Source organism: Melampsora larici-populina, assembly GCF_000204055.1.
Source record: "Melampsora larici-populina 98AG31 unplaced genomic scaffold MELLAscaffold_35, whole genome shotgun sequence".
NCBI lineage: Eukaryota > Fungi > Basidiomycota > Pucciniomycetes > Pucciniales > Melampsoraceae > Melampsora > Melampsora laricis-populina.
Window position 1 is genome coordinate 307,725 of NW_006768799.1, and position 12,438 is coordinate 320,162.

At 38.5% G+C, this 12,438-nt stretch overlaps 2 protein-coding genes across 2 annotated transcripts; both read left to right on the forward strand.

Annotated features, from left to right (window-relative positions):
- MELLADRAFT_109215 (uncharacterized protein) lies at positions 1–5,560 on the forward strand (the record flags this gene model as incomplete). Its single annotated transcript, XM_007413139.1, has 10 exons — positions 1–66; positions 120–479; positions 535–681; positions 1,594–2,102; positions 2,372–2,653; positions 2,702–3,070; positions 3,152–3,268; positions 3,357–3,479; positions 3,562–3,684; positions 3,763–5,560. The coding sequence occupies 10 exons, from the start codon at positions 1–3 to the stop codon at positions 5,558–5,560; spliced, it is 3,894 nt and encodes a 1,297-aa protein (XP_007413201.1).
- A 5,023-nt stretch (positions 5,561–10,583) lies between these two features.
- MELLADRAFT_65527 (uncharacterized protein) lies at positions 10,584–11,135 on the forward strand (the record flags this gene model as incomplete). The annotated part of the gene is made up of 2 exons (XM_007413140.1): positions 10,584–10,612; positions 10,700–11,135. 2 exons carry the CDS (start codon positions 10,584–10,586, stop codon positions 11,133–11,135), a joined length of 465 nt encoding a protein of 154 aa, XP_007413202.1.
- Positions 11,136–12,438: the final 1,303 nt, after the last annotated feature.

Genomic DNA, 12,438 nt, shown 5'->3' on the forward strand with positions numbered 1-12,438 from the left:
ATGGATATCTTCCGGTACAAGCGATTGCCTGTAATGTGGGAAGGTACACTGACCCTTGGCAAAAAGGTACGTAGCCCCTGACGGTGATATGCTTCCATAAGATTAATTGTGATATTTAGCTTACAGGAAATGACTACGAGTACCGTCAAAGATTCAACGCCGCCGCCTTGAACAACCTCCATATCAACCACACAGACAGGCTCATAATAGTTGACGAACATGCTTCTTCCGAGCTGACAGCGGAGCATGCCTATAGTGTCAATGGATCTCTATTAATCAAAAAGAAAACTCAAACAACGGAATTATGGATCATGCCGCAAAGGAATAATGTCATCAATAAGGATAATGAGATATTGGAGCGTCAAGGAAAAGTGTTCATATCCGCGCTAGGCGTAGTACGCAGTTGTGAAAGAAGAGGGGACAAGGACGTAGATGAATGGTTAATTGCGATAGTTACCCATTGGGAGTACGATAACGAGGTGAGTGGCTGGTACTAATCAAAGAGAAATGGATAGCGCTAATGTATATCTGCAGGTGTTTGGTTATACAGAGTTTGAAATGGAATATTGGATACGGAGAACGGACAATCTGGACGAGGACTGGATTGTTATTGGAAGTGAGGTAACATTAATGGGAGAACTCTTCAGCTGTGGAGTGAATTCGGCTATGTGGCAAGTGAAGGTAAACTACATAGCTTGATTTTGTGAGAGAAGTCGAACGACCGGTCTGAGGAGTAAAAGATATCACGAGAAGGGGATACACAGTACATGAGAGAGGAATATGTAGTACTAATCTGGCCTAATGTATGTATAATTCTAGTGTAATACTACCACATGTATAGTAGCATAGGCAATGTCAGTAATGAAATGTCACGGCAATATAAAACAATACTCGTTGGGGAACAGGGCACTGCTAAGATGCTATATTCCTATGGGTGGCGGGCCACCCAATACCTCGTGTTATTTATAATGTAGCACGCAGAGTGACTTACCAAGAGTTTGACAAGCTCATCTTGCCAGATTGTGTGACAAAAGAGGTGGCCATGTGATGGTGAACTAGAGCCAAGAGGTGAGTGACGGGCCAGTGGAATGGAATGGAGGTTGCACCACAGGTGACAGCACCCTCAAACTTTTTTCTCTCTGCTGCGTTGTGACTGCTGCGGTAAATTCTGGGTCAATTCTGTTTTATTTTTTCTTGATCAGGCCAAGCGTTTTAGCAAAAGTAATACAACTAATCTACGTAAAACCAACGTATTTTTACAAGAACGGGAAAGTTGTTGTACCGTAAGAATATGTAAAAGCCTTTAACTTGAAACCCTTCGACACCAAACTTGAAACCCTTCGACGCCGGCATGGAGCTACGTGAAATGGATAAGTTTACGCAGTGATCACGTAAGCGGCATCTTCTTGTAAAGAACTTTGAATGTACCAATCCACTTGAAGTAAGTTAGAGAGAATGCAAAGCAGAGGTTAAGATGCAAATTGTATACCTTAAACCTTATATGAATTTCCAAAACCCTGTTGGTTGAGAAACTTGTGAAGGGCTCTCAATTCTGATTGAGAACTTAATTTTGGGTTAATATTTTCCCACAAGGCTGGACCTAACATCAACACGATGAAATCAAAAATCCTGTTTTGTCTTCTCCTTTCTAAATCACAAACTCGAGTTTCTTCAATGGAACAAGCCAAAAGCTTTGAATCCGGGATCACCAATGAAGTTCTACAAGGGTTACCTGCGCTACGTTTGAACATGCATCAGCACAAGCCGCAAGACTTTCAAGGCAGATCACTAACCTATTATTGGCCTTGTCAACTCGAAGACACTCCACGGGGAGTTGGCTCTGAAGCTGTCATATCTTCTGCTTGGTTAGGCGAAGCGCGTCTGTTTTTAAACGAAGCTGATGCCGTAAAATGCATAACCTCACAACTTGAAGACAAAAAAATCATACCCGGGACCGTTCCTGACAATATCGTTCACGAGAAAGGGTCCTCATCTTCACAAGACGTGGAAGATCTGGCTGAAATTACCCACAAAAAAAGTTCATCTTCTGAAGCTCTTTATCATGATGGAGATGATACGCCTAATTCGGTTACAACATCTATGTGAGTATGTGTGAGAAAATGGCTGTAGTTCAGGAGCTCATCGAAACTCTTTCAACATACGCTTGCCTGTTTAGCTTCGAAAGCAAGAGCTCACCTCTCAGCAGATTGAATCCAGGAGCAAGTCCTTACAGTCCAGTGATCCAAAAGGGATACCCCTCGTGGCACAAAGAAAATACGTAAGGCGGTTCATTTCTCGGGGCAACACCAATGTTATGCATATTTGATGGTCGATCTTATCTCTCCATTTTGCACTTTCATGGAAATCGCAGTCGTATGGTCAGGGGTGAAAGGTTCCATAGACCTCTTGAGAATCGGAAGTTGGAAAAGGGTCCTTATAAGAACAATCCAAGTGCTAAAGCCGCGATCGCAGTCAACCAGAATAATGCAATCTCATCACGTGCCACGAAATTTTGGAAGCCTGTGAATTCAGCATCACCTATCACTCCCACTGAAGGAAAATTGAATGCACAACCAGAAACTGCTAAAGTGAATCAACAGGAACACCACGAATCCATGGAAGAGGCTGTGGAGACTTCAATTCAGAACCAGGGGTTTGTGGCATCTTCTTGAAAGATGAATGAGATTGTATCACTAAATAGATTTTGGATTTTCTTTCGATATTGTCTTTGTCCCGCTATCAGAGGTGATCATCCTCTCCCAGGAATCCCCAGGAGGACAGCCATGGGTCAAATATATCCCGATCAATCCCTTAACCATTGGGATACAAGAAAACAAGAAAATGATCCTGGAAGGGATGGAAATCCAAGATTTATCGACAGGAAAGGAAGCATCAGTGAAGTCCAAAACCCTAAAGATCATCCGCAAGATTCAGCCTCTGTGTCCCCAGTATGGCCTCTATTTTTGAATGAGATCGAAGCAAGGGCTCCGGAAGATCAGTTGAAATCAGATCCATGGGAAAACAACGGCTCTAACCGAGAATATCTAGACATTTCAAGTCGCCAACAAAAGTGCGTGTGTGTTTTCATTGACCATCACGCAAAAGATTTCTGAAGTACGTCTGGAATAAATTCTGATGTGTATCTGTTTAGCGATGGAGAGTTGAATGAAAAGGTGGAGCAGCCCAACATCTTGTCAGATCAGATACACAAGAAGGAAAACAAAAATCTTGAAAGCGAGTTGATAGGAATTTTCGTTGAGAAAAAAAGGTGTGTTGGAACTAGATTTTTTTTCGCCGGCTTTCATCCCTGAAATGTTTTTATTATTGTTTGATGATCAACACATTATGATCCTTAGAGATCAAGAAACAAAAAGTGAACTCAATCAAAGAAAAACCTTTGCAGATAGTCTCAAATCCAATGTAAACGATTCTGGTCATTCCAAGAAGAAGATGAAAGGAATTTCCGCGAAGAAAACGAGGTGTGTCGTAAGCGGACCAACCTTTGAAGACTTTTTATCACTGAACTACTTTTATGATTGTTTGATGATGCATGTTTTTTAGAGATGAAGAGAACAAAGGCAAACCCAATCAAAGAAAACCCTTTTCAAATATTCTCAAGTCCAATTGGAGTGATCCTCAAGATTTCGAGAAAACTTGGGCAGGTGTTTCCGGTCAGAACATGAGGTTTGTGCAATCTCTCAATAGTCTCCAAAGAAAGCAAGTCAATAAAATTTCCCTTCTACCTTCCTAAAACTCCGATAGAGATCAAAAACCAACTCTAATTTCTGTGAAGAAACAAATATCACAGAACTCTGCGATTGGGGCACAAGCAGAAAACACAGAAAGTCCCATGTCAAAGGATGCAGGCATACAAGATGAACACAACAACCCAGCAGGGTCAGAAGAGTCATGGAAAATAAAAAAAGGCAAAAAGTGGAAAAATAAGTTTGATTCATCTATAGAACCACATTCATATGTGCCAGAAGACAAGGAAATAGAAACACAGAAAAGCTTGTCACCAAACAAAGAAGTTTTATATGAGAATATGACCGGTGACAAAGTCAAGGAAATTAGGGATGCTGCAAATATAGCTGGTGAAAACTTTCTACAACTGAAGGGCAAGAGCACAGAAGATCATTTGGCACCTTCTGAAGGAAAATCAGAGTTACTGGAGGGCGGCAAGAAGTCAAACAGAGAAAAGAAGTCAAGAAAGAAGACTGAGAAAACAAAGTCCAAGGTATCTCCTACTGGAAAAGCTAAAAAGGATGATTGGGAGGATATCCCCATCCTACCAGAAATTCAAAATGATGAGCATTTGCAAGTGACCAGACATTCAAATCTGGAGAAATTACTGAAGAGTATCATCAAACCAGAGAATAAGGAAGATTTCATGTATATCAATCTTTCAGATGAGACCGCCCATGCAATTATCTCAGAACAAGATCCTGAGGACTCAAAAAAAATCATAGATGATATTGCTCTTTATAAGCGTAAAGTTGAAGGCTTGCTTGGGCAGCCTGAGGCAAATAGGAGGTTCATAGCTTTCAAAGTTCAGTTCAGTCAAAAGGTGGCCATCAAGAACTGGAAAGTGCTCAAGAATGGGTGTGACAGTGATGTCAATCAATTTCTGAAGCTTCTACGTGTACAGAATGAATGGCCTGTGTTTTACACTGCAGAATCAGGAGAGAGTACAATGCTCTTGAATAAATTGAAAAGCTTTGCACAAGAGCAAGTAGATGATATTTTAAGTATCATGAGTTTTCAAGAGATGTGCCAGCGTCTGGCAATCATGGAGGCCATGTCAGAAATCAATAGTCAGGGTTATGGAAAGGTCTTTTCAGAAAGAAGACTGCAGTTCTTGCGAAAGCAAGGAGTGCCAGTTGCAGCTTTGCTCAGGATGGAACATCTGTTGGGTTTGAAAGCTCCATTGGAACAAAATGCCTATGTAAGAGACAGACCAAGTAACAAACTTCTTGAGATATATTATTTGATGCAGGGACACATCAATGGAAAACCTGAAACTGAGGTTTCTATGTACAAGACAGAATGGATTCATTCTCCTGTGCGAAAGTACCTTGTTGAGAGTGATGAAAAATTGAAAAGAGATTTTGAAGATCGATTTTGGTGCATAGCTGAACAAGGAAGATTTATTACAGCAAAGCTCAGTGATTTTCAGGAATATGGAAGCCATCTTCAGGATGATTTGAAAGAAACCAAGTTATCACTTGATAGAGTTCTTCTCACAGCACATTTTGGTATCACACCTCAAAGATTGGCAGAGATGCAAACATCTGATTGTTGCCTAACTGATGCCATATTTTCAGGTATGACCATAGATCCTAGATTTTGTACACAGAATGAGGCACAAATCATTGGGCATGAAGCAGAAAAAGACCAATGGGATAAGCTGGCAAGTTTTATCAAAAGCATTAAAAAAAGGGTGCCAAAAATGTTAAAGGCTTTTGAAAAGCTTGAGATAACTCAAATATATCACAGCCCTGACTTGGAATCACAAGTCTTGAAAAGATTTTTCAGTAACTTTGCACCTGAAAATGAATAAAAACAAATTCAAGGGTTTGGACCATAGTGACCTGCCATGTATCCTCATTATTTCCCCCCTTCTAACTACATAGTGTTTTCCTTCATTCATTTTTACATGCTGGGAGACATTGAAAGACTGTTTTGAGTATCTGATTGGGAAATATGTCTTGCTCTATAGACCCAAAGAATTCACTTAATTCATCATGTAACTCACCCTGACTGTGGTCATCTAGAATTATATACTCAAAGGGAGGGTTTTTCCATGGATGGAAAGCACTCCATGCATTTCATTGAGTCAAAACCACTTGATAGTAATATGAATACCAGTGGTGTACCCAAAGCATTCTTGGGAATGATTTTTACAGAGAGTTATAATAGATGATAATATCCTTACCTTTGTTCTACACTTGTTCTGTTGGGTTTTTCAAAAGCTCAATAAAAACAATGTGCAAAATCCAGTGTCCAAGAAGGAACATGAGAGGGATTATTTGTGCCACTACAAGTAAGACTTGAACAGCCATAGGAGATTTGTTTGTTGTGATAAACCTTGGCTAGTCAATTTTGGGGTCACTTTGAGCTCTATTTGTACCCTGTTGTATAAAGTATTGCATTTGTTAATCTTACTCCACAAAACATACATAAAAATTTCTGCAAAAACAGAGAAGCACTCAAACTGGAGATCTGAATCCCTCAAGATAATCTCCATTTATGTAATCTCAATCAATATATTGAGGTCATGTGCTTTGAATTCTACGATATTCTTGTGGTCAACAAAATCCATTAAGGGGGTTTGAATTGGCATTTTTTAGGTGTTTATACCCTACAACAACTAGCATGTTTTTGTAAGATATATGTGTGATTTTGTTAAATCAGAAAACATTTTTTGGTGTCCCAAATTAAAATCCACTGGTGTTATAAGGATGGAAATGTTGCAAAATTTGACCGGGTGTTTAAAAAATACACAAAAATGTCTCAAACTTGTACACCTTATTGGCCTTTTTTTCAGCCAGTGACCACTGTAGTAATTTTACCATCACAAGAGGTAAACAGTACTTGAAATAGTAATATTAACCATTGCAGACAAGAAGTAGAAGAGGTGCCTAAAGGGTACTCTCTCTTAGATTCATTAACAAGATGTCATGCTCAAAAAAAGACTGCTCAACACTTATACTAGTGTTATTCCCAGATTTTTACGCAACAGTGAATAATAAATTTGATTCAAAACAAAAATAACACTTCTCAAATTAAATATATCCCTTTTTGAGGGGTCTTCTGTTAAAGTGACCTAAGACTACACTAGAAGATCAACTATGTAAAATATCTAATGCGCTATCATAGAGACCAAAAGAGATCAAGCACAACAAAGCTCTGCAGACAATCACCATTCTTATACTTTCTTTCACACTAATTCATGTGAACAACAAAATAAACAACCAAGTGATTCTCCTCATCACACAAAAGCCATAACACAACTGAAAAGGTACAATAGTTGAACAATAACACAACAGAAAGGAGGCTATAATTGAAAAGGGAATGTAAAAAGTAACCCATGATTGAAGTTGTACGCTGTAGAACTTATAACCCAACAAGGGTTATACAGAGCGTGGAGGGGATAATCTACCAATAAATGACTAGTAGAAGAAGGCTATGGACTGCCCTCCTAAAACAAGGAGAGCAACACCAGGTCAAAGGATTCCATTAGCCTAGTGATAGTTGGTAGTTGTTAGTTATTGGAACAGACCCCAACCTAAATTGGGATATGCCCATTTTGACATACATATCCCAATACAGCGCCTTGAGCCATTGTTTCCGGATGTAGTCATCAATTCACATCCCTGAGCCCCCTCCAACTACATAACACGGCAATGAAAATCATCATCAAGTGTGCTCATGGATGACCAAGAAGCTCATTGTTGCAAAAATGAACATATATACCTACCACATCAAGGTATGAGCTTATAACTTCTTGGATTTACCAACCTTCATTTCTGACACAGTCATTTCATCACCCAGCCCCAAGAGTGATTGAACTCATACAACATTCATCTTCTCCAATGAATAGTTGTGTGCCCAATCATACCCTAACACCTATCAATCCATATCAACCTTTACCCTTTGAACCAATTGCCTCATTCAACACCGGTGTCATTCAAAGGAAAAGGCTTTACTGGTTGGGAATTGGTGAAGTGTTTTACTTTCCCATTGACCACCTGGAGACATTCAAAACATTCATTGCACATCACTTGATGAAGGATGTCTCTGCATTGTTGAAATGCCAACAATTATGATCAATCAATCTTTTTTTCAGTCATCAACAAGTCCAGAATAACCAAAGGGCCACGGTAGTGCAACTTTTGGCAATTCAATGTCAATGGTAGTGTTACCGTGATTGAGATCAGCTCAAATCAAAGGGTTTAAACAACAGGGTCCATCATTTTTGTACTATTAGATGTCTCATGCATTGTGTATTACACTGCAGACATTATTCGGGTTCCCCAAGTGGGCAGGGAAAAATGATTGGGAGTATGATTTGTCATAAAATGGTCTATCACTCCACACCTGAGCCATAACACCCACACTACATATGTGTAGCAGGCTCAGTGAATATGTGGTTATCATGTACATACAGTTCTGCTCAGTTATCTGCTCATCAGGACAAGTTATTCATATGTAATACATGCTGTAACTTCTTTCAGATTGAAAAAAGCTTCCAAAAGATTGACTACATACACTGACTCAATGTTTTGGTGTGATCTCATCAACTCAACTGCATGTAACACACTTTCTGTTACTAAGACATAGCTTCAACAATATTGCCTGAGCAGCTACAGAATTATATGTAGTGAATTTTTGGGAAAAAAATTTCAAAGTCGAAAAAGTTACATGTGGTATAACATGTGATTTATTTATTCTGATGGGCAAAAAACTGAGCAGACCTGTATGTACATGATAGACAACTATTGACTTAGCTTGCTGCACATATGTAGTGTGGGTGAAATGGCCCAGGTGTGCAGTATTAGATTCTTTTATGAAAAACTGTACTATTAATCATTTTCCTCTGCCAAATTGGGGAAGTTGAATGATGTTTACAGTGATTACAGACTTGTGACACTTGACACATATTGAAATGTTGGAAATGTCTGGATTCAAAAAATAACAACTTCATGCTAACCAATTCCTTGGGTCTTTGGTTCTTCTGAGAACAAGACCATCAGAAAGGGGAACTCTGTTGAATTTAGTACTGATAAGGCACCAGAGAAAAGTATCTTTAAAGGAACAAAAGCACATGGATTTTAACCCCAAAAGCACAATTTGATTTCTCTCAACACTGCTATAGTGTTATTCCAATATGGTAACTGAGAAAACAAAGCAGCATATTCTTGATATTATTCCCAATAAGTATTTTTCACTATAACACTAAAGTAAATTTCTCTTTACAACTGTACTAAAGGGTGTATTTAAGTGACCAGGTACTGTTAAAATAACTTTACAATGATAAACAAAATAATAACTGCATAGCTGATGAAGAATAAAGGGGAACAAAAATCTCAAAATCATCCTTGAGTATATATATCAATGTGTTACAACTCTTACATTGGTCAACAGCCTCAAAACCCAACCAATTTTGACCAAAAACCCCTAAAAATCATATAATAACACAATGTAATGACTTTGTTACTGAGAGATGATGTAATTTACACAGCAAAAGTGATCAATGATTTAATTGAATGTCACACAGCACGTCTTATGATCAATACAGGTGATTTGTTCCTTGTAAACTGGCTGAAAACCTACAAGTTTTTCCAAATGATGTCCAATTTTTTATTACTAAAGTGCATCTTTTAGAGCTCGTGATACTGATCAATAATTGGTGCCATATTAGTTACTTCTGACACTACACAAATTGTCATCTTTACCGGGCAGTAAAGAAAACTACTGACATAGAAAAGTCCTGAGGCAACAGGAAGAGAGCTAAAAATTTGAAAAAATATGCACCTTGTTCCTAGATGTTGGGGCGTCATCACGAGTATTTTTTTGTATTTTACACACAGATATTGGTGAATGTACTAACAATAAAGGCTGAGAATCATCAAAAACCCACCTGTAACAATACCTGAAATTTGGCCCTTGACTTTGAAGACAGGATTTTGAAATCTTCAAACATCAATAACTTTTGCAGTTCTGAATTAAATCACTCGATTTGAAGTGCATTGAAAAGGTGAGCCTTTCCTCTACATTTTTCATTGAGACATCACATCTGTAGCTGGTCTAAAAAAGATCCTACAGAGCTATTCATGCAGAACTGTTTGAACATATGTAGAGTGTTTAAATGACTAGATAGCACCTTACTAACATTATGAAGTGTGAAGGAAAATAGTTCAGCTTTTGAATGAACCAAAAATCGAGTTATTTGGAGCAGAATTGCAAAAGTTATTGAAGTTTTTAGACCACAAAATATTGTCTTCATACTCATGACCCAAATTTCAGGTATTGTTACATGTGAGTTTTTGATGATTTTCAGCGTTTATTGTTAGTACATAAACCAATATCTGCGTGTAAAATACAAAAAAATACGCATCATGACACCCCAACATCTAGGAACAAGGTGCATATTTTTTCAGATTTTTAGCTCTCTTCCTGTTGCCTCAGGACTTTTCTATGTCAGTAGTTTTCTTTACCGCCCGGTAAAGATTACATTTGGTGTAGTGTGATTAGTAATGGATGAGTGATTGAGTCGTGAAGTTAAGGTTTTTGTATGTAAATGTTGTTACATGTACAGCCATTCCGGATTTGCTTGTCGCAATCTTTTGAAAAAAGAAAGTGAGCAAGCTTGAAACCTAAGTCTTTTACCAGATAAAACCTTGAATTTGGCTGTAAAATCTCAAGGATTATACATTGGATTATCCCAAAACCCATACACCTTTGATAAAAAAAATTAAAGTCCAGCCACCTTCCGCTTTGAGCAACCAGCACTGAGCAGCAACTGTTCAACCGCTGTCCACTTCATCAACTGTACAATTCAACAGCTGTACACCTGAAGCATGCCCTCCTCAGTTCAACTAGCCATGCAGTAAGCACACCTGCAGTTCTTAGTCTCCCTCAAGGCTGTCACTAACTAAACTGATCACGTGTACATATTATTCTGCCCTTGCTTTAGGGCTCGTGGACGACCGGCCTCGTCTTTGGTTGCCATGCGACAAAGTGCCTCACCTAATCGACTGCCTGTTTCAGGAACCACACGAGCTGGGACTTTGTTTGAATTCAAGATGACAGCATTCAAATCCCATCATGTCAGCATAGCCGATCAACACAGAGGAGTTCGGCCCACTTCAGCCTGCCAACAAACTGGTCCAATTTCAGTCAGAATTGACCTAGCAAATTTGACCCTTCAGGAGTTCAAAGACACAGTTGCTGACTTGGCCGAAGGATTTCTTATGGGCTGTGAAGTTTTGTTCAAAGAGGCTGATATTAAGGGTACCATTGATTACTTCGGCTGGGTTTCTAATAACTCAAGCTTTCCCAAGGGTCGTCAACAAAACATTGGCAAAGATGTTGACTTTGAGCGCTTCAAAGTGGTCGTTTCTGAAAACTAGACCATAGGCGGGCACGCCCGCCCTGAGGCTAAATGAATAAAGCCTGAGCTTAAAGCATGAACTTATAACAATAGGTATGAATCACATTCCAGATGATACAAATTCATGATTCAACTGTTGCAAAACTTGAAGCATAAATTTAAAATGCTAACATGCATAGCTAAAATAATAATTTCAGTGCTTGATGTTATGAAGATAAAGTTAAAATTGAGTAATTAGCAATAAGACACAATAGCTCAACATAACACCTCTTTTGTGATTACATCCTGGCTCATGACCTTATAAATTGAGCTGTTGCCAATGGGAAAACCTCTACCTTCACATTCAACAACCTAGGCTTGACACTGTAATCTGACAATGGAGAGTCAGTTTCATGTCATAACCTAAACAGTAAGAACAACTTAGGAGCATCATCCAACATGTCATGTGTATGTCAAAGGTGTAGTTTCCCCACATATTCATCTTCATACAAACACCTGTTTCAAATACCAACAAAACCGATAGCTCTTTGTCTAAAATAGGAGTTGGAAATCAGAATATTAATATAACATGAGATATAGGCAAAGAATCCAATGCGCACATACAATCATCAAACAGGGAACAAACTTTGTTCAGAAAGCATTGATTATCAAAATCTGCTGTAACAACCTCTTGAGTGTTGAAAGATGGCATGGTTATGATTTGATTGAATTTTATGTTAGAGCTTAAGACACTTATTGACAACTGAAATTATTAAGATTTGATGATGAGAATAAAGTGTAGCCTTTTGTAGGTAGTGGGGTAGGGATCAAAAACTTTGGTAATGACCTTACTTTATAGTCTTGAGGCAGAGAGTATCAATAGTTAGTAACACATCAAGCAAAATTACATGTAATGTAACAGAAAGGTAATTTTCATCATCAAGACTTGCCATTGCCATAGTAGTTTGCACCAAAACAGGTATCTAAGCAGTAGCCCTAACCTAGTGTTGATAGCTATTAATGGGAATAGAAAGAATGGCAAATGACATAAACATTTGGACATGCATGAGGGGAAAAAGATTCATGAGATTGTAAAATAAGGTTGGAGGTCAATTGAAATAATCCCTGGTATCCTATCTGGAGTCATATGATACATGGTCTAACCTCACTTCAAAAGGAATATAATCCCAATAGCTATATATCTGAATGTGCATATTGGAAAGTTCCGTTTGAGCCTCAATTAAAAAACCCACTATTTTGGATGTAAGCCTACAAATCTGTGTCTCTCTGCATTCATTAATACAACCGCAATATGTGAGTTGATGATCCTCTACTACGTTTAG